The sequence below is a fragment of the Electrona antarctica genome (genome assembly GCF_951216825.1).
Source record: "Electrona antarctica genome assembly, chromosome: 4".
NCBI lineage: Eukaryota > Metazoa > Chordata > Actinopteri > Myctophiformes > Myctophidae > Electrona > Electrona antarctica.
The window spans coordinates 19,255,514-19,281,783 of NC_136809.1; the positions used below are offsets into that span (position 1 = coordinate 19,255,514).

General features: G+C 42.2%; 1 protein-coding gene across 1 annotated transcript in view; it reads right to left on the reverse strand.

Annotated features, from left to right (window-relative positions):
* The window catches only part of pik3r6 (phosphoinositide-3-kinase regulatory subunit 6), a 59,153-nt gene that overhangs the window by 25,204 nt on the left and 7,679 nt on the right, over positions 1–26,270 (reverse strand). Inside the window, exons 2-19 of the mRNA XM_079498325.1 lie at positions 19,894–20,089; positions 19,531–19,632; positions 18,390–18,493; positions 17,944–18,012; positions 16,478–16,610; positions 15,696–15,765; positions 13,586–13,778; positions 12,881–12,921; positions 12,705–12,817; positions 10,912–10,998; positions 9,833–10,073; positions 9,371–9,658; positions 8,114–8,213; positions 2,291–2,413; positions 1,332–1,433; positions 708–816; positions 380–438; positions 162–252 (exon numbers count right to left, since the gene is read on the reverse strand). Of these exons, the coding sequence (XP_079354451.1) occupies positions 162–252; positions 380–438; positions 708–816; positions 1,332–1,433; positions 2,291–2,413; positions 8,114–8,213; positions 9,371–9,658; positions 9,833–10,073; positions 10,912–10,998; positions 12,705–12,817; positions 12,881–12,921; positions 13,586–13,778; positions 15,696–15,765; positions 16,478–16,610; positions 17,944–18,012; positions 18,390–18,493; positions 19,531–19,632; positions 19,894–19,951 (2,083 nt within the window). The 5' untranslated portion in view covers positions 19,952–20,089. The remainder of the gene's footprint in view (positions 1–161; positions 253–379; positions 439–707; positions 817–1,331; positions 1,434–2,290; positions 2,414–8,113; positions 8,214–9,370; positions 9,659–9,832; positions 10,074–10,911; positions 10,999–12,704; positions 12,818–12,880; positions 12,922–13,585; positions 13,779–15,695; positions 15,766–16,477; positions 16,611–17,943; positions 18,013–18,389; positions 18,494–19,530; positions 19,633–19,893; positions 20,090–26,270) is intronic.

A 26,270-nucleotide genomic window follows, 5' to 3' on the forward strand; every position in this document is an offset into this window, starting at 1 on the left:
CCGATCAAAAGCCCAGATACTTCAGCGTATGCTCCAAAGGTAATAAAACAATGTCGGCAGCGTTGGATATTTTATTAAAATGCGGGGAACACGTAGTATGGCGTCAAAGTGTTAACTTTGAAATAAATTGCTCTATAAATAAAAAATATTATTGTATTTACCCTCCACTGCACTGGCAGGAATGGCACTGATTTGGACTCTTGACATTCTGACTGACAGTCCCCTGTCAACATCTCTGCCACTTAATGTTGCCTGGAGTGTGCACACACACACACACACACACACACACACACACAGTCAATACTGCAACGAGATGTGTTGCTGGAAATTCACATGCAAGTTATTAGAGGTCAGGAATCTCTTGAGGATATGAGGTCACCTTTCTGTACGTGACAGATATGACGGGCCCAAGGGACTCTGTGTGCTTCTTCTGCTTCTCTGTCAACGATTACAAAGATATGTTGTTAAACGCTGTATTGATCTAATGATGTACGCACACACACGCGCACACACACACACGCGCACACACACACACACACACACACACACGCACGCACGCACGCACGCACGCACACACACACACACACACACACACACACACACACACACACACACACACACACACACACACACACACACACACACACACACACACACACACACACACACACACACACACACACACACACACACACACACACGCTTACCACTAACTGAAGATGAAATCAGTTTGTATTCAGGAAACTCGATTTCAAGGTGAGACAGAAACACTTCTTCCGCTGGATAATTCTTCATGTTGGAGTTGGAGAAGAACATCTGGAGGAGAGAACAGAGCCTGATTTATAGCAGTGGTTCTTAAAGTGTCCGGACCCCCACTCCCCCAGGGCTCCTTGAAGGACCCCTTAACTGCCTTAGTATGGACTGCATGCGGTTGTATACTGTACGAGCACACACAACTCAGAGCATACAGTTGGGTGCCACCGATATTGTCCCTTATCATTTGACCCATTTAGGCCTGACCTCAAAATTAAAAAAAAACCTTCTAAATCCTCCAGTTTTCTGAAATAAATATTTTCACGATTTTTCAAAAATAGCAGACCTACAAGCTCGTAGCGCGCCACTCGGTGGCGCGCTATGAGCTTGTAGATCTGCTATTTTTCAATAGCTAAATTATAACATAATGTTTAAAACACCAAAAGGGGTTCCCGCCCAAAATGGGTTAACTGTCCTTTTGCGCAGATCACGCAAACCTCAGCAAAAAGAAAAGGACAATATCGATGGCCTCCAACTGTATATGTATATAAAGGAAGCTCAAGGATCTATGTTCTCACCTTCACAGAGTAGATGGTAAAGTAGACAGGCTGGCGTCCAGTGCGAACATAGTAGGAAATGATATCAGACACAATCTGTTCCTTTTTACTACTGGCCTGTTGCTGGAGAAAAAAAAGATAAAACAGCCATGCTTCATATACCTTAACCACTATCAACCAGGCTTCCCTCTTATGGACACATGGCATTATATATTCAAAACATTTTTCCAAATATTTTAAAATTATATACTGACTACTTGCATCTCCAGAAGAAAAAAGAAAAGGGAGAGGGAGTGGTGGGTGGGGGTTATGCGCAGGTGGGGGGTGGGGGTATTGGACAGAGAGGGTGGGGGGGGGGGGGGGGCATACATCACACATGATGTCTTCTCAAGTAGAAATCATTACATTTGATACAATTTTATATAAAAGATGTTGAATGTCACTTCCCCACAGATTAATATTTGTAATAGAAAAAATACAATAATGCAAAAGTAAATAAAGTAAATATAATAATTATTTGGTTGTTGGGTGTTTCTTCACAAGCTAAATGTTTGGTGGTGGTAAAGCTGTTTCTGCTACGGTTTCATGTTAAGATGACAGGTTTGTTTCCCTGACAAGAAGTTGTGAAACTTCCTCTATTTCAACCTAACATTTTCTTTCCCCCAGCTCGGTTCATCTGACAACATAAATAAAAATGTAATTTGACTTGAAGCAGTGATTTCTAAATTGTACAAGGATGCATCATCCATAGTGTGCAAAGTAATTATGTGTGTCAATTATTAATATGTCTTAATCTGAATAACTGAACATAACTGAGCAACGACATATTGTGACATGTCTAAAGCTTATGTTACAGTATACTCCATTGCACGAAGATGTTGCTTGAAAAAAGATTACACCAAGGGAACAGCATCATACTACTGTACATAGTATAAATGTGGCATTTCTTTTGTTTCTTAAGTAGCTTAGTAGTTTCTTACCATTTCAGCTAATTTGGGAATCATGGAGCCCAAGCTGTTGATGTTACAGTCGTACCAGGGGTCTACCATGCTTAAGTAGGAGCCCAGAGAACAGGGGTTCTCCTTGGTTGGAAGAGGCGTTTCCTTGTGGAGACAGAAAGGCAACCAATTAATATCACACTTCATCAATTAATGAATTAATTTAATTTCTGGACTCCAGTCTTAAAGGAGAATTTCATACTAAAAGGCTTTCTTACCTTTCTTTGTAGTTGTTATGTCCCCACCAAAGAGGTCCAGGTGTTATTTTGTGCAAAAGCTCCTTATTGGCTATTTCCCCTACCATAAGCCCTCAATGAATTGCATTGAATTGAATGGGAATTGAATGGGGCTATGGGGTGTTGTGCTAATTCGCTTATTTCCATCGCTAAAAAAAAATCTTTTTTGTATATATCCTCTCTTCATAATGTAAATAATATCCCAAGCGGCACACTTTACTACTTATTTCGATGGAAATAAGCGAATTAGCACAACACCCCATAGCCCCATTCAATTCCCATTCAATTCAATCCAATTCATTGAGGGCTTATGGTAGGGGAAATAGCCAATAAGGAGTTTTTGCACAAAAAAACACCTAGACCTCTTTGGTGGGGACGTAACGACTACAAAAGAAAGGTAAGAAAGGTAAAAAACCCTTCTAGCATGGAATTCTCCTTTAATGTCTAGCGGAAACATTGAAACTCTCAAAAGATTTATTTACAACGCTGTAACATTCACACATCAGACATGTCGTTCCAACAAGGCACATACAGTAGAGTGAGCTGCTCTTGCCTGACGGTCAGATCATAATTGGCTAAAAGAAAACAATGTTCCATTAGTTCTCTTCTTCTAGCTTGGTAGTGCTTACGGTATCTTCCCTTCCGCAGCTATAAAACAAGGAGGCCACTGAAGCTGGCAGCTGTGACCTGCCCACCTAAACTCCCTGAACACAGCCTTATCTGCAGCTGGTGCCCCTGATCTCACCTCTCAAACTGTAACTAGCAACACAGGATAATAAATACTAAACAATATAATAATTTTCTTCAGAGTTTTCTGTGGGTTTTTATAAATTTGAGCGGACGTAGAATACGCACATCAACAGGCTGGGTGCTGGGCTAAAGAAACTTCAGTAGGTATTGGATGGAGCCCGCACACCACAGGTATAAGAAAGACGTTCTTTATTGAAAATTCTGACAACGTTTCGATCTATTTGATCTTCATCAGGTCATTTTTATAAATTTGAACCAATGAAAAGTATTAACAAGAGTTTGTGACTACAGATTTTGTCCAAAACTCACAAATTGGTAGAAGGCATCTCTGGAGTCTTGTGATAAATCATTTCAGATTTTTGATATTCCCTTGATACTCCACTAGCAACTGGAATAATCAAAATCCAAAAATATTTTACGTAGACCCTGAGGGATCACGACAAATGTCCCTGTTTATTGCATAAACATGATTTGTTTGTACCAATGTTCGCCAAATTAGGTACTACAAATGATCTCAGGAATCATGTGACAATGAGTGACAAACGTCTGTCTGTCTGTCTGTCTGTCTGTCTGTCTGTCTGACCAGACAGTGGCCTTGTGGTTAGAGTGTCCGCCCTGAAACTGGGAGGTCGGGGTTCAATCCCCGGCCGGGTCATAAAAAAGACTGTAAAAATGGGACCCAATGCCTCCCTGCTTGGCACTCAGCATCAATGGGTTGGATTGGGGGTCAAATCAACTAATGATTCCCGAGCGCGGCGCACGCCCAAGAGATGGGTCAAGTGCGGAGAACAAATTTCACTGCGGTAACGTCTGTGACTAATCGTACGACTTTGACTTTGTATATTTACTAGAATTTCGCGGGCCTTCGGCCCGCTCATCCCAGCGCCATGCGATGCGTCGCAAATGGGAAGAAGGCAATGGCAACCCATGATGTTTTCATTTATGCATTTGCTTGGAAAGCGCAAAGTTGCCAAGCTGGCTGAGTGGCCCTGTTTGGTTTTGTGTATTTGCGTATGAAAGCGAGCATGGCAAGGCGCAGGAACAGTATACTGTACTGTACTGTGCTGTACTGTAAGTCTTTGTACTGTACTGTACTCATGTGTACTGTACTGTACTGTTCTCTGTACTGTTGTTATTAGTGTTGTGTTCTTATTTTTTATTATTATTATTATTACATGGATTAATATTCTGATGTACTGTACTGTACTGTTGTCTGTACTGTTGATATTATAGTTGTTATTAGTGTTGTGTTCTTATTTTTGATGATTATTATTATTATTACATGGATTAATATTCTGATGTGAGCTTTCTTTCTGTACTGTACTGTACTCATGTGTACTGTACTGTTCTCTGTACTGTTGATATTATTGTTGTTATTAGTGAAGTGTTCTTATTTTTTATTATTATTGAAAGAGAGCATGGCAAGGCGCAGGAACAGTATACTGTACTGTACTGTAAGTCTTTGTACTGTACTGTACTGTACTCATGTGTACTGTACTGTACTGTTATCTGTACTGTTATTAGTGTTGTGTTCTTATTTATTATGATTATTATTATTATTATTATTACATGGATTAATATTCTGATGTACTGTACTGTACTGTTCTCTGTACTGTTGATATAAAACATGCACTATAGGTATCATCATATTCAATGGAAGGCTTTTAAAAATAAAAAATAAACATGGCATTGCCAAACATGGCTAATTTCATGTAGATTGAGGCTACAGTTTTCTTGTGTTGTTGTTGCATTATGAAAATGAATTATTGTCTTTACCTGGCTCCATGTGGCTCATCATTCATGTTGTTCTAGCGTCTATGGTGACTGTGTGTTAAACTATATGTCAAACTGTGTTGTGATGTTTATGCTGCCCCCAAGTGGTTTGTGGTGTGAATAACATTGATCGCACACATTTTGCGACCCAGTGGCTTCCTATTGTATTGAAGACATGCGGACCGCAATGCATTACTCTTCAGTGCTGAGAGTCAAGGGCTACAGATGAACGTGCACCAACATGTGACACTCAGTAACCAATCAGAAACGTCACACAACGTAAACAACATTTGACATTTCATGGCAGCATAATACAACGTGGCAGCATAATACAGCTTTTAATCACTGCCTTTGGTTAGTGGTTCCTTATATTATATAATATTTACGTTTCTGGATCTATGGACCGGCCGCCACTGTGTGTGTGTGTGTGTGTGTGTGTGTGTGTGCGCGCGCGTGTGTGTGCGTGTACTGTGTAACTTCCGGTAGTGTTTCCACCACGTGGGTGACGTGGTGGGGTTTTGAGCCATTGGGAAGGGGTGATGTAGTGTTGCCAGGTCCACGTATTGTAAGCGAGTGGTAGTGTGTGTAAGTATAGGCTGTAGGCTGTAGGAAGTCAGGGTTTGCGGCCTTGTTTACATAGACGTGGCAACAATGTTGGCGGCGCAGCCCATAGATATATGGCGCAGCCAATGAAAAGAGGGGAAGCACGGGATGAAGTGTTGCCAGGTCCGCGAATTGTAAGCGAGTTGTAAGTAGCGTGTTGAATGGCATTTTTTCTGGGCTTGTTTTCATAGACCTGGCAACATGTGAGTGTGTGCGTGCGGGGGTGTGGGTGCTTGGGGAGATATTGTTTGTTGTGAAGAGATACAATGCCGGCGTGGGTGTGGAAGGGAGGCAACATTGGTGTCAGTGCAATGAGTAATGTTCCGCGGGTGGTGTTGAGGGTCGGCGTTCGGCGCGATATGAGGAGATAGCGGCCGAACGACGCGGAGGGTAAGTGTGTGACGTCCTGCCGTGTGAGTGTAGTGTGTTGCAGTGTGTCAGTGACGTGTCAGTGATGTATGCAGTGTGTGACTTTGGGTCCCTTTGCCTGGGTTGGGTACAACTTCTCACTTGTATATATAGATATTTCATCGTCATTTGGGGAGCTACTAATCCTATACATCTTCATAAAGTAGTTCATATGTTGCAAAAAATATTTTGCAGGATTGCTACATGTAGTGATTTGTCTGCTCATTCTGCCCCTCTTTTCAAACAACTTAATATTTTATCATATTTGAATTTAAATAAATACCAAACTTGCATTGTTATCTTTGCAAAGTTTCAGGTTCAGCTTCTTTACCCTGTAAAGCCTTCTTCCAGTTAACAGTGAATTTCTATACAAGACAGGCAAATCATTTTCATCTCCCAAAGTTCCATACTGGTCTGTGTCTTGCACATACACCCTTTTCTACAAATGTGTATCCATGTTGCCAAAGAATTAGTTTGCTTCATATTTAAAAAAAATCTGAATACTTCCCATTTGTATTGAATTTTTCTTGTTATTTGAGGTGAGATTAACTTTATAAACCCTACTGGGTTTTAAATGTGTGTCTGTCCTGACCACAGCAAATCTCACAAACCAGACTGATCCGACGCCAAATGCATTGTTCATTTCAGATTTTGTGGAAAAACTACTTTTTTCACATTTTGTGAATGCGTAATCTCCTGCGTAATCTACTGTCCTACCGAGCCACCAAGCTGTAGAACTATTATAACGTTGCTGTCGGGTGGAAACCATCTCCATTTTTTTACTTTTTACGTTTTTCCCCGTAAACTATAATGCCCTACTTCATCAGACTATAGTGTCACATAAGAGTAGCAAGAACTGCGATGCTATTTTTGCTATAAGTGGTTAATAAATATTGAACCAAAGAAAAGTATTAACAAGAGTTTGTTCCAATGGATGCCAGCCATATAGTCATTATTAGTAACACAAGTTCTCTTTTCCACTTCCTGAAACATAATGCTTAATTTGGAAATTGGACATACAAGGTTTCTGCACGACAGTGACAATGTTATGACGTCAGAATTTGGATAGACAGTCATGTGGAACTCCATACGGTATGGCTAGGATTTATATAGGGAGATGTGCACTTTGCCGTGAGTGGCTTTCTCCTATACAGTTAATGTTGACAATGTTAAAACATACTGACTAGGGCTGTCACACTTACATTTTTAAGTTGGCAATTAATTGTGTTTATTTTTCATTGAACATTAGAACGTTACAATTTGCATTTCTGTTTGTCTTTTAGGCTTCGTAATCACAAATTGCACAGGCCAGATATGACACTTAAATATAAAAATAAATCACTGACACATGTAATAATTTTTTATATTTCTATCTTTCCAAAAGATTTTCAAAAAAGCAGAAATAGTTAATAGTTAGCTTACAACACAACATGTTGTAAGCTTGTAGATCTGCAATTTCTGCTATTTTTGAATAATGTTGAAAATGCATGGGCATTTTTCAGCATGGAAACGATTGACGATTATGCAAAAATAATTGTGATCATCTCCAATAATTGCGATTAGACGATTATGTAATAATTGTGACAGACCTAATCCTGACCTGTACTGATAACATCCAATATTGTGTTGCTTGTAGAGTGACACATTGATACAAACTTAGTCTAGTTAAAGGTATATTCAGTGATTTGACTTAATTCAAATATCACTTATTTTTTCTTTTTTTCTGGATAATCCTCCCTACTATAGAGTGTGCTGACCATATAAGGAGTTCCTCCCTGTCCCCAGTGAGCCCCTGGGGTCAAAAAACCCTAGTTTCAGTTTTGGTGGCGGGTGGCAAAGCCTTCATCCAATCAGGATGAGAGGGGCCTTCCTCCAATCATGATCGAGTGGGGGCGGGCCTTGGTGCACATGCTGTTGGCCTGTTGCACTTCCCCCCACTGTAGAGCGTGCATGTGCACATTTTGTTACCGGGGCGGACTCCGTGCTTTTCCAAATCACCAAAATCACTGAATGCTCCTTTAAGGGAAGTGCTTACTTTGACAGGCAAAATGGGTGTTGAGTCCTCACGAACAGGGATGTAGTAAAACTGGAGGTTGAATTTAGTGGTCAGGGAAGGCCGTCGTGCTTCCCTTTTCCTAAAACAGACAGACTGATGAGTTACAAAATCCACAAAACGTGTACAGTGCACAATATCCTCAATGAACTGGTTTGAAAATCCCCACCAAAGCATCTTTGTGTATTTGACATGTGACATATATATATATAGACCGCAGCGCAGATTATCTCCACTATTATGCAGAAATGCATTTTAATCCAACCTTTGGCTTTTATTTAGGGTTCTTTATATGAACCTGACAAACACAGAGTAAGTCGAGGTCCAGAAATGTCCTTGTGTTGAAAGAAATAGTTTTCTAAGGTATTTGTCTTGACTTGGCTTTAATCCATATAAATCTACTTCCCATTACAATATAACCTATATATCACCTATCTAACTACAGTATAAATGCACCATTACAATATAACCTATATATCACCTATCTAACTACAGTATAAATGCACCATTACAATATAACCTATATATCACCTATCTAACTACAGTATAAATGCACCATTACAATATAACCTATATATCACCTATCTAACTACAGTATAAATGCACCATTACAATATAACCTATATATCACCTATCTAACTACAGTATAAATGCACCATGTCTCTGTGTGTACGTCTGTAATCCACGTAACTCGATAACCGTTCACCACGCCTACTTCAAATTCGACACACGCGTTCCACACCCCCACAGGGAGTTCAGTGCCCGGTGTCGGTCCGGTGTCGGTCGGTCGGAACCATGGTTGTCCAGAACCGCCCCAAAAGGCCTCTGCCCGGGCCACAGCATATTTGGGTATGCCCGACAAAGAACTCCATATGGGCATAAAAGGGGATACCGCTGATATCACTTCTGACATCACGATATAAGTGCAGTGCCCGGTGTCGAGTCGCTCACACCCACTGTTGTCTAGAACCGCCACAAAAGTCCTCTGCCCGGGCTCTGGGCAGGACGCCTGCCCAGGCTCCCATGGGCACTCGCCCCCCGCCGGCCCCGGGCACCGCTCTAGTATAACTAATTTGTCCATTTGTAGAAGTAAACTACACTAATTAGTAATTAGTGTGGTTGTTACTTCTCATGATTAGATTAGGTTAGATTTGACAATGTTAAGATTTCATTTTCAACATTGGAATCTCCTCTTTCTACCAGTACACAGACACAGCTTGGTCTGATCTGGTGTCTTACCTGAGAGAGTACAAGGCCTTGGCCAGGCGTCCCAGCACCCTGTCATCTCCCACAGCGACTATCCTCGCTACGAGGTGCTTCTTCTGCTGTTGCTTGTTGTCGACGGGTGTCTGGGACTCACAGCACCCTGCTTGTCTCTGCAGAGTTCCCCTTCCTCCTCTACCCCCGCCACCCGCTCCGGCCCCGTGGTGGGTCTCGAGGGCGCTCTGCATGAGAGCCATGTTGTCCGACACCGAAAGTCTCACCTTCATGCCTCCGCGGCGGTTGAGCTTGTTTTGGTCTGGCTCACTGTGTGAAAGGAAGAGGTTCAATTTAAAAAGTGCCTAATGTCTATCCACAAATGGACAAATGGAGCAAAAAAACAATAGTAATAATATCATTAAGATGTTTGCACACTGGTGCGTTTTTTCGGCCGAATATCGGAGTGAATTTCGGGGGTCGTAAAAACAAAATCAACCTCACTTTATGTCAATCACGTTTGCAGATGAGCCTGGACAGGAAGATTCGGGTGATGTGAGTGGCTCAGTGCCGGGGCTCAGGTCCCTTTCGATGCCACTGTCGTTGGACATGACAGAGTGTCGTGGCATCTCTGTGGGTGTCAGGTCCGTGAGCAGGTCACACAGCAGCTCCTCCGCAGAGTCCGCACTGAGGCTAAACTGTTCTGACATTGAGCTTGAGCGCGCACACTTCGCAAGCTCTCTCCCTGTCAAAAAAATTAAAAAACAAAACAAAAAACATATACTGTAAGGCTTATTCAGCACGTCCTAATAATTTTTTTTTCTATAACTCTTCCTTTTGAATGGCTGATTCATTGGAAACAGTGGAGATCGCGTCATGTGGACAGGGAAAGCACACATTGCAAGTTCATGACATTGCAAGTTCATGCCCTGACAAAAATAGACCCGAGGCATAGTAGGCTACATTACACAGCAATTGTGTTTCCTGTAACATGTTTCAATAGGAGCCAGAGCACACTCATTTGACCAGCAGTCAGTGGTGGAAAGTAACTAAAGGGGAATACCACACATTTTCAACACTGAAATATACGAGAAATATATATATATTTTTTAAGTCTCCCCTATTTTTTGCCTAGAACTGGAGGTCTAGAACTGACATAATCGCAATATTTTTGCATAATCGTCAATCGTTGTTGATTTTTCATAATACAATACAACACGTCACACCCATTATTACAGTTGCTTAATAATAGCCTCATTTAGCCTGCCATGTTTTAATCTGCTGTAGATTTGAACCTGAACTCGAAAACAAACTATAAAATCAGCCTAGGATTTCACAACCCATTAATTCATGAATCCTGCTACTTTAATGCATCTTAGCCTAGTGTGGCTTGCTTGATGTGTTAAACCTAATTTATACTTCATCAACCGATGGGAAATGGAAAAAGAAACGTGCTGTTAGCTTTAAGATATCACTTATTTTCTTGCGAGTGACACCACCATGACTGATAAATTAGCTTTAACCACTTTCAACCTGGCGTCGAAAAAGTGGTTCATTGCAAGACCTCCCAGTGAGCTACTCACAGATATCGTCGTCTTTCAACCAGAGGTGGAAGCTCATCTCCGGGTTGGGAAGAGGACTGTCAGACAATGAGCCATGAGACAATGGGTCTGCAACGACACACACACACACACACACACACACACACACACACACACACACACACACACACACACACACACACACACACACACACACACACACACACACACACACACACACACACACACACACACACACACACACACACACACACACACACACACACACACACACACACAGAGCGGGAGAAAGAGAGACAGAGGAAAAGACCAAAACTGTCACATTAGACTGAAAACAAACACCCCCTTACTTCCTCCCTCCATCTGCTTCCGAGCGCAGAGAGACTCTAGTCTGCAGGATGGACAGGTGTTATGATAACACTAGCTATAATTAATTATAGAAGTCATGGATATATAGGCGCTCCACTGCTGACTGCCCCAATTTGGCCACAGAGGTATTCCGAAGCGCCAGCGGACAGTGGAGTGTTTGTCGGAGTGATCACACCATTTTGCATAGATACAGTTTGTTATCATTGACACTATAAACCTATCGTCTCTATTTTGGTTATGCTCTATTTTACAAATTTCAAAAAGTTTTTAATGTTTTCGGATATAGCGAAAATAGCAGATCTATTTATTACAAGCTCACAACCCGTCTCATTGTGATGTGCTACGATCTTGCATGCTTGACTATGAGAGGTGAACAAAAGGTGCACGGTGGCACAGGTAGTGCTGTCGCCTCACAGCTAAAAGGTCCTGGGTTCGATTCCCACTGGGGACGCTGTGGGTGCTGGGGGCGTGTTCCCTCCTCCACGTCATCAGTGCCCATAGCCGAGGTGGGGTTGGCGAAAGGGCCTTTCTGTGTGGAGTTTGCATGTTCTCCCCGTGTCCCCTAGGGTAGGTACCCTCACAAAAACATGCAGTAATCCTGGTCTCTAAAACTACCCCCCCCTGGCCAGCCAGGGCGCCTGATGGAGGGGAAAGGAACTGTTCGGAATAACGTGTTCCTTCCACGCGCTACGTCCGGCCAGGGAAACTCCCCCTCTCAGGTGAAAAGAAGCAGCTTGGACTCCTCATGCATAGAAGGAAGCATGAGGTCAGTCTGCTGCCCCCAGCCCAGGTTGGCAAAGGAAGTGTAGCGCCCAGGATTACATTAGATAATTGGCACTGGGTGAGAAAAAAAAATGGGTTGCAAAATCGTGGGATAAAATTATGGATAAAAATAAATAAAGAGGTGAACGAAAGGTGAGGACCTTTCTATTTTTGATAAACAGGACCGCTGCTAGGAATAGCCTACGCACATGCCGAGATGGGCAACAAAATGCCCCAAGCCAATCCTCATAATAATACTTTTCTCAGTGGCTCCGCCGCTTAATAATGTGCATGGGTCCTTGAGTTGCATGCATGCTTATGTGGATCTGCTCAGGTCAGCAGCGTCCCTGTCCCCAACAAATGTGATTTAATGCAACCCTTAACTATAGCATCTAAAATGGAATATGAAAGAAAATATTGTATTGGTCATCCTCCTATAGTTAAATGTGTCCAACTTTAGTCAGGCTATAGTGCTTAAAGGAGTAGTTCACCCCAAAAAATATTTTCTATCAATTACAGTACACACCCTACCAGAGACTCCGCCGGCGCCACTCATCAAATTATTGGCTTAGGAATGCGACAATTTTTTTTTCAAATTGATATTTTGCACTTTTCTTTCTTTCCTTTTTTTCTATTACAAAATATTGGTGAAAACATCAATGGGGGCAGGGCTCTCTACCTACCTGTCCCTGTAGCAGTGAGGATCTCTCTGTACAGCTGCTTCAGACGGCTCCTCAGCGCTGCTGCTCCTTCCCCTCTGACGCCCCCGCCGTCCACGCTCTGCTTCAGACGGCTCCTCAGCGCTGCTGCTCCTTCCCCCCTGACGCCCCCGCCGTCCACGCTCAGCTCCATAGCTGACAACACTTCCTGGAAGTACGGCTCAATGTCTGCACCCATGTCCTGTTGTCATGCACGCACACGCACACGCACACGCACACGCACGCACGCACACACACACACACACATGCACGCACACACACGCACACACACAGAGGAAGATAAACATACACACAATGGTATTAATAGAAAAGAGGTGAAAGGTTGGTCGAGTGTGTATCCTGTGGAGGTGTTAAATGTGGACCAGTGCCAGGGGTCTCTCTCCTGTTTAACCTGAGCTAAATGGAACAGTCTGCATGAAGACGTTTCAGCAGCCCATGAGCAATTTGGTGCCCTGAGCAAGATTCTTCCTTCACAATAAAGGTCCTTGCAGACTGTTGCCTTTTTTCAGAGTTTTTTGCAGCGTTTTTCCAGAAAGTGAAAGTGGTCTCAATGTATACAGATATAGCAACAAAGAAGCAACAGCTATAACAAAACACAGGTAGCTTAGCAGGGAGAATTGATGGTTCCATTTTAAGGTCCTAGATTTTAGTTTAGATCATGGGTTGCAACAGGGACTAGTACTGTGTAGGTTTATGATGTAATGTGTTTCCATAGATTTCTTTATTTCCATGTAGTTTCCAAGGACCACTTTGGAAAGTGTCATCCTGTGGATTTTGCTTTTGCACCTAACGAGACATGTAAAAGGAGTTGGTGTTGATGAATTAAAAAGGAAAGAGAGCTTCACCTTCAGGGACTGAGCCAGTTTAGGACCATGACACTGTTCCTCTCCCAGAGCAGCCTGGATGGAGTTTTGGATCACAGAACACATGTGGTCTATGGGACTGAGGAAACGTCCTGGGCCTGACTCCTCAATGTCCCCACGCAGAACATCTCCAACAGAACCAGAGATGACTGTTGGGTCAGCAAACACAAAAACCCTGGGGAAATGACACGAGGTGAATGATCTCAGACTAACCACCAAAGCCCTTTCTATGGCATCGTAAGACAAAGCGCAAAAAAATACTATCTATTATACATTTGAAAAGGTGTACCCAACCCAGGAAAAGGGACCCAAAGTCACCAGCTACTACGTCACTGACACGCTGCAACACACACTGCAACAACACACTAAGACGTCACAGACTTACCCTCCGCGTCGATCCACGGCTATCTCCTCATGTCGCGCCGCACGCCCACACTCAACACCACCCGCGTAAAAATTGTCATTGCACTGCCACTAAAGCCGGCTCCCGTCCAGACTCACAAACAATATCAATATCAATAATAAACACAAACACGCCACAAGCACCGACACCCCCGCACTCACACACAGGCCACGGAACACTGTTGCCAGGTCTATGCAAACAAGCCCAGAAAACAACACGCTCCTCACACACACTACAACACGCTTAAAACTCGCGGACCTGGCAACACTGCATCCTTTTTTCCCATTGGCTACTGTTGCTAATTTGTTGCCACGTCTATGAAAACAAGCACAGAAAAAATGCCATTCAACACGCTACTTACACACACTACCACTCGCTTACAATACGCGGACCTGGCAAAGGACCTGGCAACACTACATTCCCTCTCCCATTTGCTCAAAGCCCACCACGTGACCCACGTGGTGACCCACGTGGTGGACCTCACTTCCGATTGCACCACCGGACGTTACACACTACACACACACACACACACACACATTACAATATGAACAAGACGAACGCTTGCCAGCCACACACACACAGCCACACGCACACACACACACACACACACACACACACACACACACACAATGTACAGCCTGCCGCAAACCAAAAGTAGAAGAAGAAGAACAACAACACACCGCACACACTGATTCTAACTTGGATGGACAGCGCCGCGATTACATACACAGTTAAAATAATGCAAACACGACAATTGCGCGAACGACCGCGTCGACACCTGGCGTGGTACAAACGGGACGAACCGAGGCGCATATATGGATAAGAACAACAACACACGCGCTCGCGCTCCAACAACGCGCTGCAACACAAAACAGCTGTGTACAACGCACGTGTGTGTGTGTGTGTGCGTGCGCTGTGGGGGAATTTTGGATCGCCTCGCGATGCAGCTGAAATGGCACGCACACACACACACACGCCACAAAACGCAGTACAGTACATCAGAATATTAATCCATGTAATAATAATAATAATAATAAATAAGAACACAACACTAATAACAACTATAATATCAACAGTACAGAGTACAGTACAGTACATCAGAATATTAATCCATGTAATAATAATAATAATAAAAAATAAGAACACAACACTAATAACAACTATAATATCAACAGTACAGTACATCAGACTATTAATCCATGTCATAATAATAATAATAATAAAAAAATAAGAACACAACACTGTCCTGCGCCTTGCCATGCTCGCTTTCATACGCAAATACACAAAAACAAACAAGGCCAGTCAGCCAGCTTGGCAACTTTGCGCTTTCCAAGCAAATGCATAAATGAAAACCTCATGGCTTGCCATTGCCTTCTTCCCATTTGCGTATCGCATGGCGCTAGGATGAGCGGGCCGAAGGCCCGCGAAATTCTAGTACTGTACAAATAAAAATAGACATCTAGAAGAATCTTTGTTTGCCCAAAATACATAATGTCAGATAATTAGATGCAGAACTTGTATTACTGGATCAATGAGCTGAGCGGGAAGGTCACGCCCAAAGTGGGAAAACTTATAATTTTTTTGTAAATAGGTCTGACACATTGCCGAGCAATGTGACTAAAGATAGAACACGGAAATAATCCTTTATAAATCCTTAATTACAAACTCATTGTCGTTTAGCTGACTCACCTCTCCTGGAAGGGGTAGTGTTCATTTTTCAGACTCTGCTCGGACACCACCATCCTCTCATACATGCGCCCTGTGAACCACACCAGCATTGACCACTGTTAACTGCTAATATACCATACAAATCTGTCCACTGTGTATTCCAATGCCGGTTGAATTCTGAACATGTACATATGTGGGTGTATGCTGTAAATGGGTTTTATAATCCACCCATGGATACCCATGGACTTTCCCTGCTTTTGCCCATGGACTTTCCCTGCTTTTGCCCATGGACTTTCCCTGCTTTTGCCCATGGACTTTCCCTGCTTTTGCCCATGGACTTTCCCTGCTTTTGCCTATGGACTTTCCCTGCTTTTGCAGTATGGAATTTCTTAGATTTGTTTGGTTTAAAATGTATAAAATTCTTATTTACAAAAATAAAAATCTTTTGAAATATATATATATATACATATTATATATACATATTTATTTTTAATGTAGGAAAAGAAAATGGGATTTTTAAAAATTGGCCTGTGACCCCAAATGGGTCCCGACCCACTATATCCCCTTGCTTACTGTATAATCAATACGTCAGTGTTTATGGATAAGTGTCAACTAATGTGTATATGACAATACTGTACACTAGGCAGCATGTGTCAGACACGTAATTGCTTCTGCGTAATCATAAGAACATACACAAGGGCTGTATGGCATTATATATATATATATATATATATATATATATATATATATATATATATATATAGTTACAAAATGTAATAACTTGATCTATGCCTGATTCGTACCTGGAATAGAGCACTCAGCTTTTATCTGTCGAGTGTAGCTGAGGGCAATTGTGCAATAAGGCTGGGGAAAGGCCAGGAGTCTCTTACAAAAATCATAAACTTGCTTGTATAGATCATCTGGAATGTAGACAGTCTGGAAAGAGGACGCACACACACACACACACACACACACACACACACACACACACACACACCCACACACACACACACACACACACACACACACACACACACACACACACACACACACACACACACACAGTTCAGTCAATCACGTACCACTGTTCTCAAACTATAATCATAACTACTATGTGCAGAGCCAACTTCTCAATCTACAAAATAGCCTGCACTCGCTTGGACAAGCTACGAATGCCTGGGCAGGTGATAATCTTATGTATCTCTGAATATGACACACTTCAATCATGTCCGATTGCAATGTAAACTTAAACCTGGTTAGTAAGGAGACAAAGTGTTTTGAACTGATTGAGTTGTCAAGATGCATTCAACGATGCATTCGGTCAAAGTTAAGCTATTTCTCCAACACTTTAGTTCAGTGCTGCATAACTATTTCTATTCCTGTGTCAATCAGGAATAGAAAGGTTTTTGTGAGGTTACACATGCATCACTTTTTCACTGGGACACACCTCTAGACTGAGTGGCAAAACACTGAGCAGCATGGAGCAGTGGAGTTTGGAAGCGCTTGTTGGAAATCACTCAATGGTCCTGCGTACCACCTGTTTCTAAATGTCACATAATGCAGTAGGCAGCAGGACGTTGCTTCCAAACACATGGACACAACACAAATAATCACCTGCAGGGAATTTCTGAAATTCTGTGAAATGTAGACAGCTGTCTACAGAATTTAGACAGCTCTTAACATGTCTACTCTACGGTGGACTTTTATGGAGGTTTCCGTACAGCTGCAATGTTGATGAGTTTAATGTCGTATAATACAATCAGATAGGACTTTTCTGTTTGGATGAATGGGCTGTCAAGGCCAGAAAGTTGTGTTTTTTTGCCACTCAGTAGGCGTTCCTGCGTAACTTCCGGGCATGATGATGTCACATGCATAGCCTCTATAGGTCAGTGGTTTTCAACCAGTAGTCCTTGAGGGGGTTCCTGGTGGTCCCCAGCTAAATGATGGAGAGTTGGTAACCAAATGGACCCTATATATGTAAAGTATACAATTACAGAATGTAGAATAATTGTTAATTTGATCAATGTTTGCCTGTTATCTCTCTTAATGGTACCAACATCAATATGGTGGATAGTGGACAAAATATTTAACGACAACAAAATATTCTTTAGTTTTGGGTCTGAGAGGCTAAATGTCATCAAATGGTGGTTCATGGCTCAAATGCTGAATAAATAATGGGCCTTGATATGAAAATGGTTAAAAACCCTGCTATAGGCCATACATTTGGGTCCTATCCCACAGTGTATGAACCCATAAACTACATACGTACCTGGATGATGGCATATATTAGTGTGTGCAACAGAGGAATGATGATCCTGGAAGAGTTCAGCCTCTCAGCCTGCAGAGAAAGTGAACGTCATGTAAAAAACAAACAAAAAAGGCTTTCTTAGCACATACAGTAAACAGTGGTTTTCAACCAGTGGTCCTTAAGGGGGATCCAGGTGGTTCCCAAAATGATGGAGAGACCCTTACGGGTTCACTCCCTTTGGTTTCATGTTACACTCTCAAGAGTTAAACTATTGTTAAACATCTGCTTTACTTAATTTAAAAAAAGTGTACACAATTAGATAATGTAGAAGAATACTCAAATACCAAATAAATGATGGGTCTTGATATGAAAACAGTTGAAAACCGGTTCTCTACTGCAGTAGAGAACCGGCATATCAGCATTCAATTAAATTCAATAAACAAAAACAGAAGAGGAAACGTATGCACCTTCTCCAGCTCCTTGATAACCACTCGGACCAGAGCCAAGCTGTTGGCAGGGTTGTTCAGAACCTTCTTATGAAGTGTCCATCGGAGAATGTGCCCCAGCCTGCCTGCACACACACACACACACACACACACACACACACACACACACACACACACACACACACACACACACACACACACACACACACACACACACACACACTTATTATTACATTTGAAACGGTAACAAGTTATGAGCGCACACTTCGTGTACAGTTCAATTGGGCAAGTCATAGACCGTGACGCATGCAGAAGCGCCGCTCACGCCCGTGCTCCGCAGCCGCAATAGGTCACCGACCGACCCTATTGCTGGGTTTTCAACCCAGCTCTGTGGTTTCCCTTTCCGTGATGCGATGACCCAGGACAGCGGACACACGAGTGACACGATATTCATGGAGAAACAACTACAGCATGGACCACGTGGCGTTAGACGCGAGCGTGCCGCATGCGTGTAAGATTCTAGTAGACTACATTTCCATAGCATTGAACAAAATGCCATTTGCAATGGTTGCTTTTCCAAAACATGGTTGATGACTAACAGCTATCACACTGCTGATATGCTGACTACAGCAGCATGTTGTCACCTCAACAGCATGTGGTTTTAGGCGAAGCTGAGAAAATGCCTATCATGGGTGGAATTAGGACGAATGCTGTCGGAAGTCGGACACAGCAAAAATCCAACGCTTCATCATTTGTACCAGTACACAGTGCGGAGCTGTTTGTGAAGGTCGATGCACTGCGAATCAACACTTTGTCAGTGCAATAACCCCTGGGTTTGGATAGCTCAAGCTGACACACACACTAACGCACGCATGCACACTAAACAATTTATAGCTCTTTTTTTTTGTTATTTCTTTTATAAATTTGCACTCTATAGACCTTGTCACTGTCAGTGGAATTGGTAGGCATAGGCAACAGGCAACAGCCTGGGTCCAAGTTTATTTCCTGTCAGCTAACACTGCAACTGGAAATAAACTTGGGCCCATTTAGAAAAGTTATATATTTCGTGCCACTACTTCCTTATTATGGTATGGAGGGAGTCAACAGCACTATGGTAGTGTTTGCTTTGTATACAGTTCAACACTGAGAAGTAGAATTCTACCTTTGTCGCACGCAGAGGTCTGCCCGCTGTCCGTCGCTTTGGGAAGTGCAGCCTGGAGACTTTGATAAAGGACTGCCTCTGGAATCATGGGGCTGGAGCCAGCTATCAGTGGGTTCAAAGGTTAGATGTAGGCTATGAACTATGAAGTGTTTTATATTGTACGGTATACATATTTTCAGTGCCGTTTCCTGCCTAAATAGTGTGTCAAGACCTGAAATATCTGAAATGTATTAGACAGACTAATACATAATACAGTCAATATCCAAAGGCATATTAACTGCCTGGTACATGTGCATCTATTTCTTTGTATGGTACTGTATCGTCGTGTACTGAGTGCATGTACTGTGTGCACTTCACATTTACCTGTTGGCTCCATGCTACGCCGACGGCTTGAGCTATCGCAGGGTGACTTGTTGGTCATGTTTCACACACCCACAGCGGAGCCACCATGGCATCACTTCTACTGTACGGCAAGAAGAAAGGGACAAGCGCTTAGCCTCCTCGGCTCAAGAGAGGTCGAGGAGCAGAGGTCGTGTGGGCAGGGAGGCTCCTCATCGACCTATAACAAAAAATCACACTCACGTGAAGTGAGGGGCGCAGCGAGAGCAGTATATAAATCACCCCGATGACGTTGTCATTTAGTACCCTAAACAACCATTAAAGTCCATATACTTGGCAAACAATTACATCTTAACTACCCAAAACAAACATTAAAGTCCATACTCATAGACTTGGCGCACCCCTCAACAATAAGGTCTGCACACTGGATCATGCTCCAAAAGCTGTTCCTTTAGACCATTGGACATTATTCTTTTTTTGTGTCTTATCATTTTGACAGATATGTACAAATAGTCAAATACTGTACATCAATCAATACATATATCTATCCTCTCTCCTTTAATGGATAACAACATATTTTAGATCAATGGCTGGCTGAACACTTTGATTGGTGTCTTGAGTCTTTTTCTTTCTGATGATTCATGTGGATTATTAATGTCTGCCTGGACAGAATGACAACATTATCTTTTTACATCTGAATTCCTTGTTATGTCTTCCTGGCAAAATGCGTCATTCCATGATTTAGATTGCTAATCAAGGGCATCACATGGAGACACCTGAGTATGCACAAATACCAGTACATACAGACACAAAGATTAAAAATTCCCATGTTACATTGTTACGTCATGATGATGTACGATGATAAGAGCGCGCCTCACTTCACACGGATGTGATTTTTTTTAAATAATAATCAAAATCCACAAGTCCACAAAATCCAAGTAACTTGATTGATTGATTGATTGATTGAAATATTTATTAACAGTTTGCAGAATTACAGTACATTTCAAGCACAAACTCAATACAAAGACTGTTAACTGTGAGTGGACAACCCAATTAAGCATTACACTTGTTTACAAGAGGGTCCACCTTGTTCAATTCATCAAAACATTTAGAGACGTACAAATAGACACTTCTATATATAGTCAAAGAACAGAACAGGAATTCATCATAAGGGAGGTAAAAAGAGAAAAGAAACATATACAGGGTGGTGTATCGAATCTTGTGGACCAGACCCATTGCAAGATGCTGTACTCTGTCGTCGACCCTAAGCCATTCCAGCCTGTCAAAGTGGGCAGGGGTGAGGTGGGTTTGTGGGGTGAGGCCAAGCAGGAGCCTGACCAGTTTGTTTTGGGTAGTAACTAAAGTCTAGTAACTAAAGTTTTCAAAAAAAAATAGTGTAGAAGTACAATATTTGGATCAGAGTAAAAATAAACGTATTGGAAATTGGAAATACTCAAGTAAAGTACAAATTATACCTAATATAAGTGCAGTACTTAAGTAAGTGTACTTAGTTACTTTCCACCACTGACAAATACCATCAAAACATTGCATCACAAGAGTAACTACCCCAGATATTGTGTGAAGCACAAGCCACTGTACACAATCATACCAGTCATACCGGTCATACCGTATGCCACAGTCCCCAAACAATAGTGAGCATGAATCTAGAAACTGCGAAAATTCAATCAGTATTTCCTCAACAAGTTAATATTATATACCGGTACATGAAGAAAAGCCAAACACTCAACAATTACCAAACAAATCATTTTAGATGTTTAACCCATACACCTTCAAGTTCTTACCCTCGTTTGTCCACAGAAACTCCAAAATGTTCAGCTAGATTTTCTCAATTCCATGTAAGTACCTTTGGTCTAAATTCCAACTCTAGACACTATGGAAGAGACAATGCACACCTACAGTGTAGTAGCACCTTTAGTAGCAGCAACCAGGAGATAGAGAGAGAGAGAGAGAGAGAGAGAGAGAGAGAGAGAGAGAGAGAGAACTGAACAAGCAGAGAGAAGATCATCCGTTCCTCCCATTTTTACTTTAGGTCTGCCCTCATCTCATCTCCCTCTCTGTCGCTCTTGCTCCATCTGGCTGTCTCTCTCCTCTCTGTCATTGTGTGAGATAATTTCAGAGGATGTGTGAGTGTGCAATAAAGCGATTCAGTGTGATGGATTTAGCCTTGATCCGTGCTAAGAAAAGCAACACTATTACAAAATAGTAACACAACAGCACTGCATCAGCAAACGAAGACTGCCTGTTTGACCACATGTTTCCTGTTCTCTCTTTTCTCAGCATTCTCAGCATTTTTTACTTGTAAGAGTCTTTCGCTTTTCCAGGCACAAACACATGCAAACAATCACTCATACACAACATGACAACCTGTAGCAGAGAGAAAGTTATTCTTAGTAATCAATACTGCACGCGCACACGCACACGCACACACACACACACACACACACACACACACACACACACACACACACACACACACACACACACACACACACACACACACACAGTCTGTGCTTCCTGATGTGAATGAGTGGGCAGATAACTTCATGACAAAACTATTTTTAGACACAGAGTCAGAGACAGAGTTAGAGACAGACAGATTGAGAGAGAGGAAAGAAAGAAAGAAAGAAAGAAAGAAAGAAAGAAAGAAAGAAAGAAAGAAAGAAAGATGGTCACTGTTCAGGATATTTTCATGTAGTGATTGTTTTGTCTGTAAGAATGCTTTAATGTCATATCTGCTGTATATTATATTGTGAGTCATGTCTCCTGCCCTTTCCTGTCTTGCCTTGCACTTAATTTGAAAAATTGTTGTAGTTTATGTCAAGCTGTTTTTCTTTGGGTTTCCTTTGTTGTCTTTGTTTTTGTTATGTTTTTTTGTTTTTATTTATTTATATTTGATCTGATTTCTGTTCATTCATTATTTGGTGGATATAATGAATTGAAAAAAATGAAAATTGAAATAAAAACAAAGTAAAAAAAAAAAAAAAGAAAGATCCAACCTGTGGAGTTTAGCTAATGAAAAGCCATTCACAAGCTATCAAAATGGGGGTGTTAAGCATAGCTGAATGGTTGGGGCACATACAGTATAATGCCTGCCCTGACAGTGACCCTGGTTATAGATTCCTGGCTGGCAGGATCATTTGCTGCATGTTGCTCAACTTGCTAACCTGCTGTCAAGCTTTCCTGTCTCTCTACTGCAGGGTTTCTCAAAGTGAGTGCCGTGGCACCCTGGCCTAGGGTGCTGCGACGCAAGTCCAGGGGTGCCACAGCATACCATTACTAATATAAATAGAATCAAAATCACTTTAGTTCATAACCATTTTAACCATATATAACCCTCTATACCATATAACTCTATACCATATACCTCTATACCTTAAGAGGCGGCTGTTCATAGCTACTGTGGAGTCAGTACTGCTGTATGGGGCCGAGACATGGACCCTTACAATACAACAGGAAAAAGCCCTGGATGGAGTCTACACAAGAATGCTACGAATGGCACTAGGTGTCACATGGACGGACGGCATCAGAAATGTGGACCTCTATGGGGACCACGGACAAAGTCAGAGAGAGAAGGATGAGGCACCCAGAACAGAAGTAAATTGACCCTATGGGAGCCAACCCAGGGGAGGGCAAAGCCAGGAGGGGAAAGAAGCATAACCTATGTAGACGTGCTGTGGCGCGACACTTGGCTGACAACACTGAAGAGCTCAAGAACCTGATGTTGGATAGGAAATTGTGGAGGGCAGCGATCCAGGAATCCCGAGTTGGTGTTGGCTAGACCTCACTCTCGCAGCAACTAACTAACTATACCATATAGGCCTACTATAGTAGATACTATGCTTGGTGCGCTATTTTCCATACATATTCTACACCAAATCTCTTCAACAAATATAGCATTTTTGGCAAACATAAGCCCAAGATTAGAAATGCCCTAATGGAAACTTCTCTCAAGTTGTCCTTGTGATACTGTGACTTAGGGGGAAGAATTAAAAATGTACGTCCCTTAAGTAAGGTGAAATAAAGTAACAATGTCATTCATGGGTGAAAGATATTTACAGCGGTACCCTCAGCCAACCACTGCTCTACTGTACCCGTCAATAAAGGCTCATAAAGCATAAAGAGCAATTTACAGTAGGCTATAATATAATACTGTGAAGAATTGACTGTGAGGTTACAGTTGTCAAAGTTATGAGGGGAATTGAACAAGCTATTTTTACAATCTGCCTTATACTTTAAGCATGATTGCAGGTAGTTTTACGCAGGTAGTTTTATGTCTCTGAGTCCATGTACTGTATGAAGAAAAAGACTTGAACGAAACCTTAGTCTGGATTGCATCATAATACCAGGATGTAAAATACAAGTTCCTAAAACAAAGCAGTGGGGCCTTCTCAAAGTTCTCATGTGCACTACACTAGTCCACAACGCATGAAATGACGCTCAATTGAAAGGATAAAATAATACACACTTAACAAACAATTCATTGTTTTCTTAGTGTATTATCACTGATCAATCTAAAGTCTGGCGGTGAACATTACGTTAGGGCACTGCGCTCTTGTAATCAAACATGCAGTCAGCCTTTGTTGCCAAGTAGTAAGATGCAGTGATGCACCAAGGACAAATCACGATACATATGTTTTTGGAAACTAAGAACACCTGCCAACTGTGCCAAGGCAGACGTGTGGGAATGTTGTCCCTCTGTGGCACGTCCACATTCCTGTGAAAGAGGGCAGAACAAACTACTTCCCCAAAAGGTGGATATTTACAGGAACAAGGAGGTCAACATGCACATTCTCAAAACATGTCTGTGGTGCTGGGAAATGTGGTGCACATTTTTTCTACTCAGTCTGTGTCTCATAGGAGGGCTGTGGGCAGTTCAGAAACTGTCCTCCAGTGACATCATCGATGGGGAATACAAGCTAATAGAAACTGCAGGCTTTCTAGTCCTGAAAAGTTGCAATGCGAAAATGGAAGCCATCGTCCTCACGATAATGAAAATCTGCCTAATGAGGATGTCACTGGAGGACGGTTTCTAAACTGCCCACAGCCCTCCTATGAGACACAGACTGAGTAGAAAACAATCGTGCCATTTTATGGTATGGTTCCCAAACCATTTTAGCTCAACATCCAAAAGAGAAATGAGTTAGTTTGCTCAGTTTCAGCCATACTAGTGAAACTAGCAGATCTACGAGCTCACAACGTGGCACAAAGGCTATTTTCACTACTTCTTAAACATTTGTTTTCTAATTTATGGAATTTCTTAGTTTTTTTGTCCTATTATTTCTTCATAAAATTCGTGAAGTGAATTAGTTTTTTAAGTGGTGCAACCACTTCCTTAAAGGAGCATTCAGTGATTTGGGTGATTTGGAAAACCACCCAGTCCGCCCGGTAACAAAATGTGCACATGCACGCTCTACAGTGGGGGGAAGTGCAACAGGCCAACAGCATGTGCACCAAGGCCCGCGCCCACTCGATCATGATTGGAGGAAGGCCCCTCTCATCCTGATTGGATGAAGGCTTTGCCACCCGCCACCAAAACTGAAACTAGGGTTTTTTTACCCCAGGGGCTCACTGGGGACAGGGAGGAACTCCTTATATGGTCAGCACACTTTATAGTAGGGAGGATTATCCAGAAAAAAAGAAAAAATAAGTGATAATTGAATTAAGTCAAATCACTGAATATACCTTTAAGTGACTATGTGTGTGTGTGGGTGGGTGGGTGGCTGGCTGGCGGGCTGGCTGGGTGGGTGCGTCTGAGCACGAAAACAGCATGGTTGTTTTTCACCACCTGTGCGTAACCTAACACACACACAAACACACACGCACATATTAACTGTATATATGGTGATTTCGGGTGTGCCAGTATAGTACAGTGACAGTACAGTAGAGGGACCCCCACACGGTAACTCTGTCATTTCTCAACCGTTTCGGACATGGGCGGCTCGCCGGATTCGGGCCGGCACCCTGGATGCGTTCCTGTGGGTCTGGAACTTACTTGTTTCTCTTGCAAAACTGGCAACACAGCAAGAGAAAGAGGAACTTATGCACACACAAACACAATGCACTATGGGTTGTAAGAAAAAGGTGAATACTTAAAGTACCAATAGTAGAATTATGCAGAATGTCCCATTTCACAAATACAATACAAATACAAATCTTTTGAAAAGAGCAGATATAGAAGCTCCCAATGTGCGAGCTTGTAGATCGGCTATTTTCAAGTTTTAACTTTTAAAATACTTGTAGTGGAGTAAAAGTACAATATTTGCCTCTGAGATATAGGTGGAGTAGAAGTAAAAGTACTGAACATTTCAAATACTTAAAAATTGTACTTCAGTACAGTACTAGAGTAAGTTAATGAATGAATAAGACATGAATGAATACAT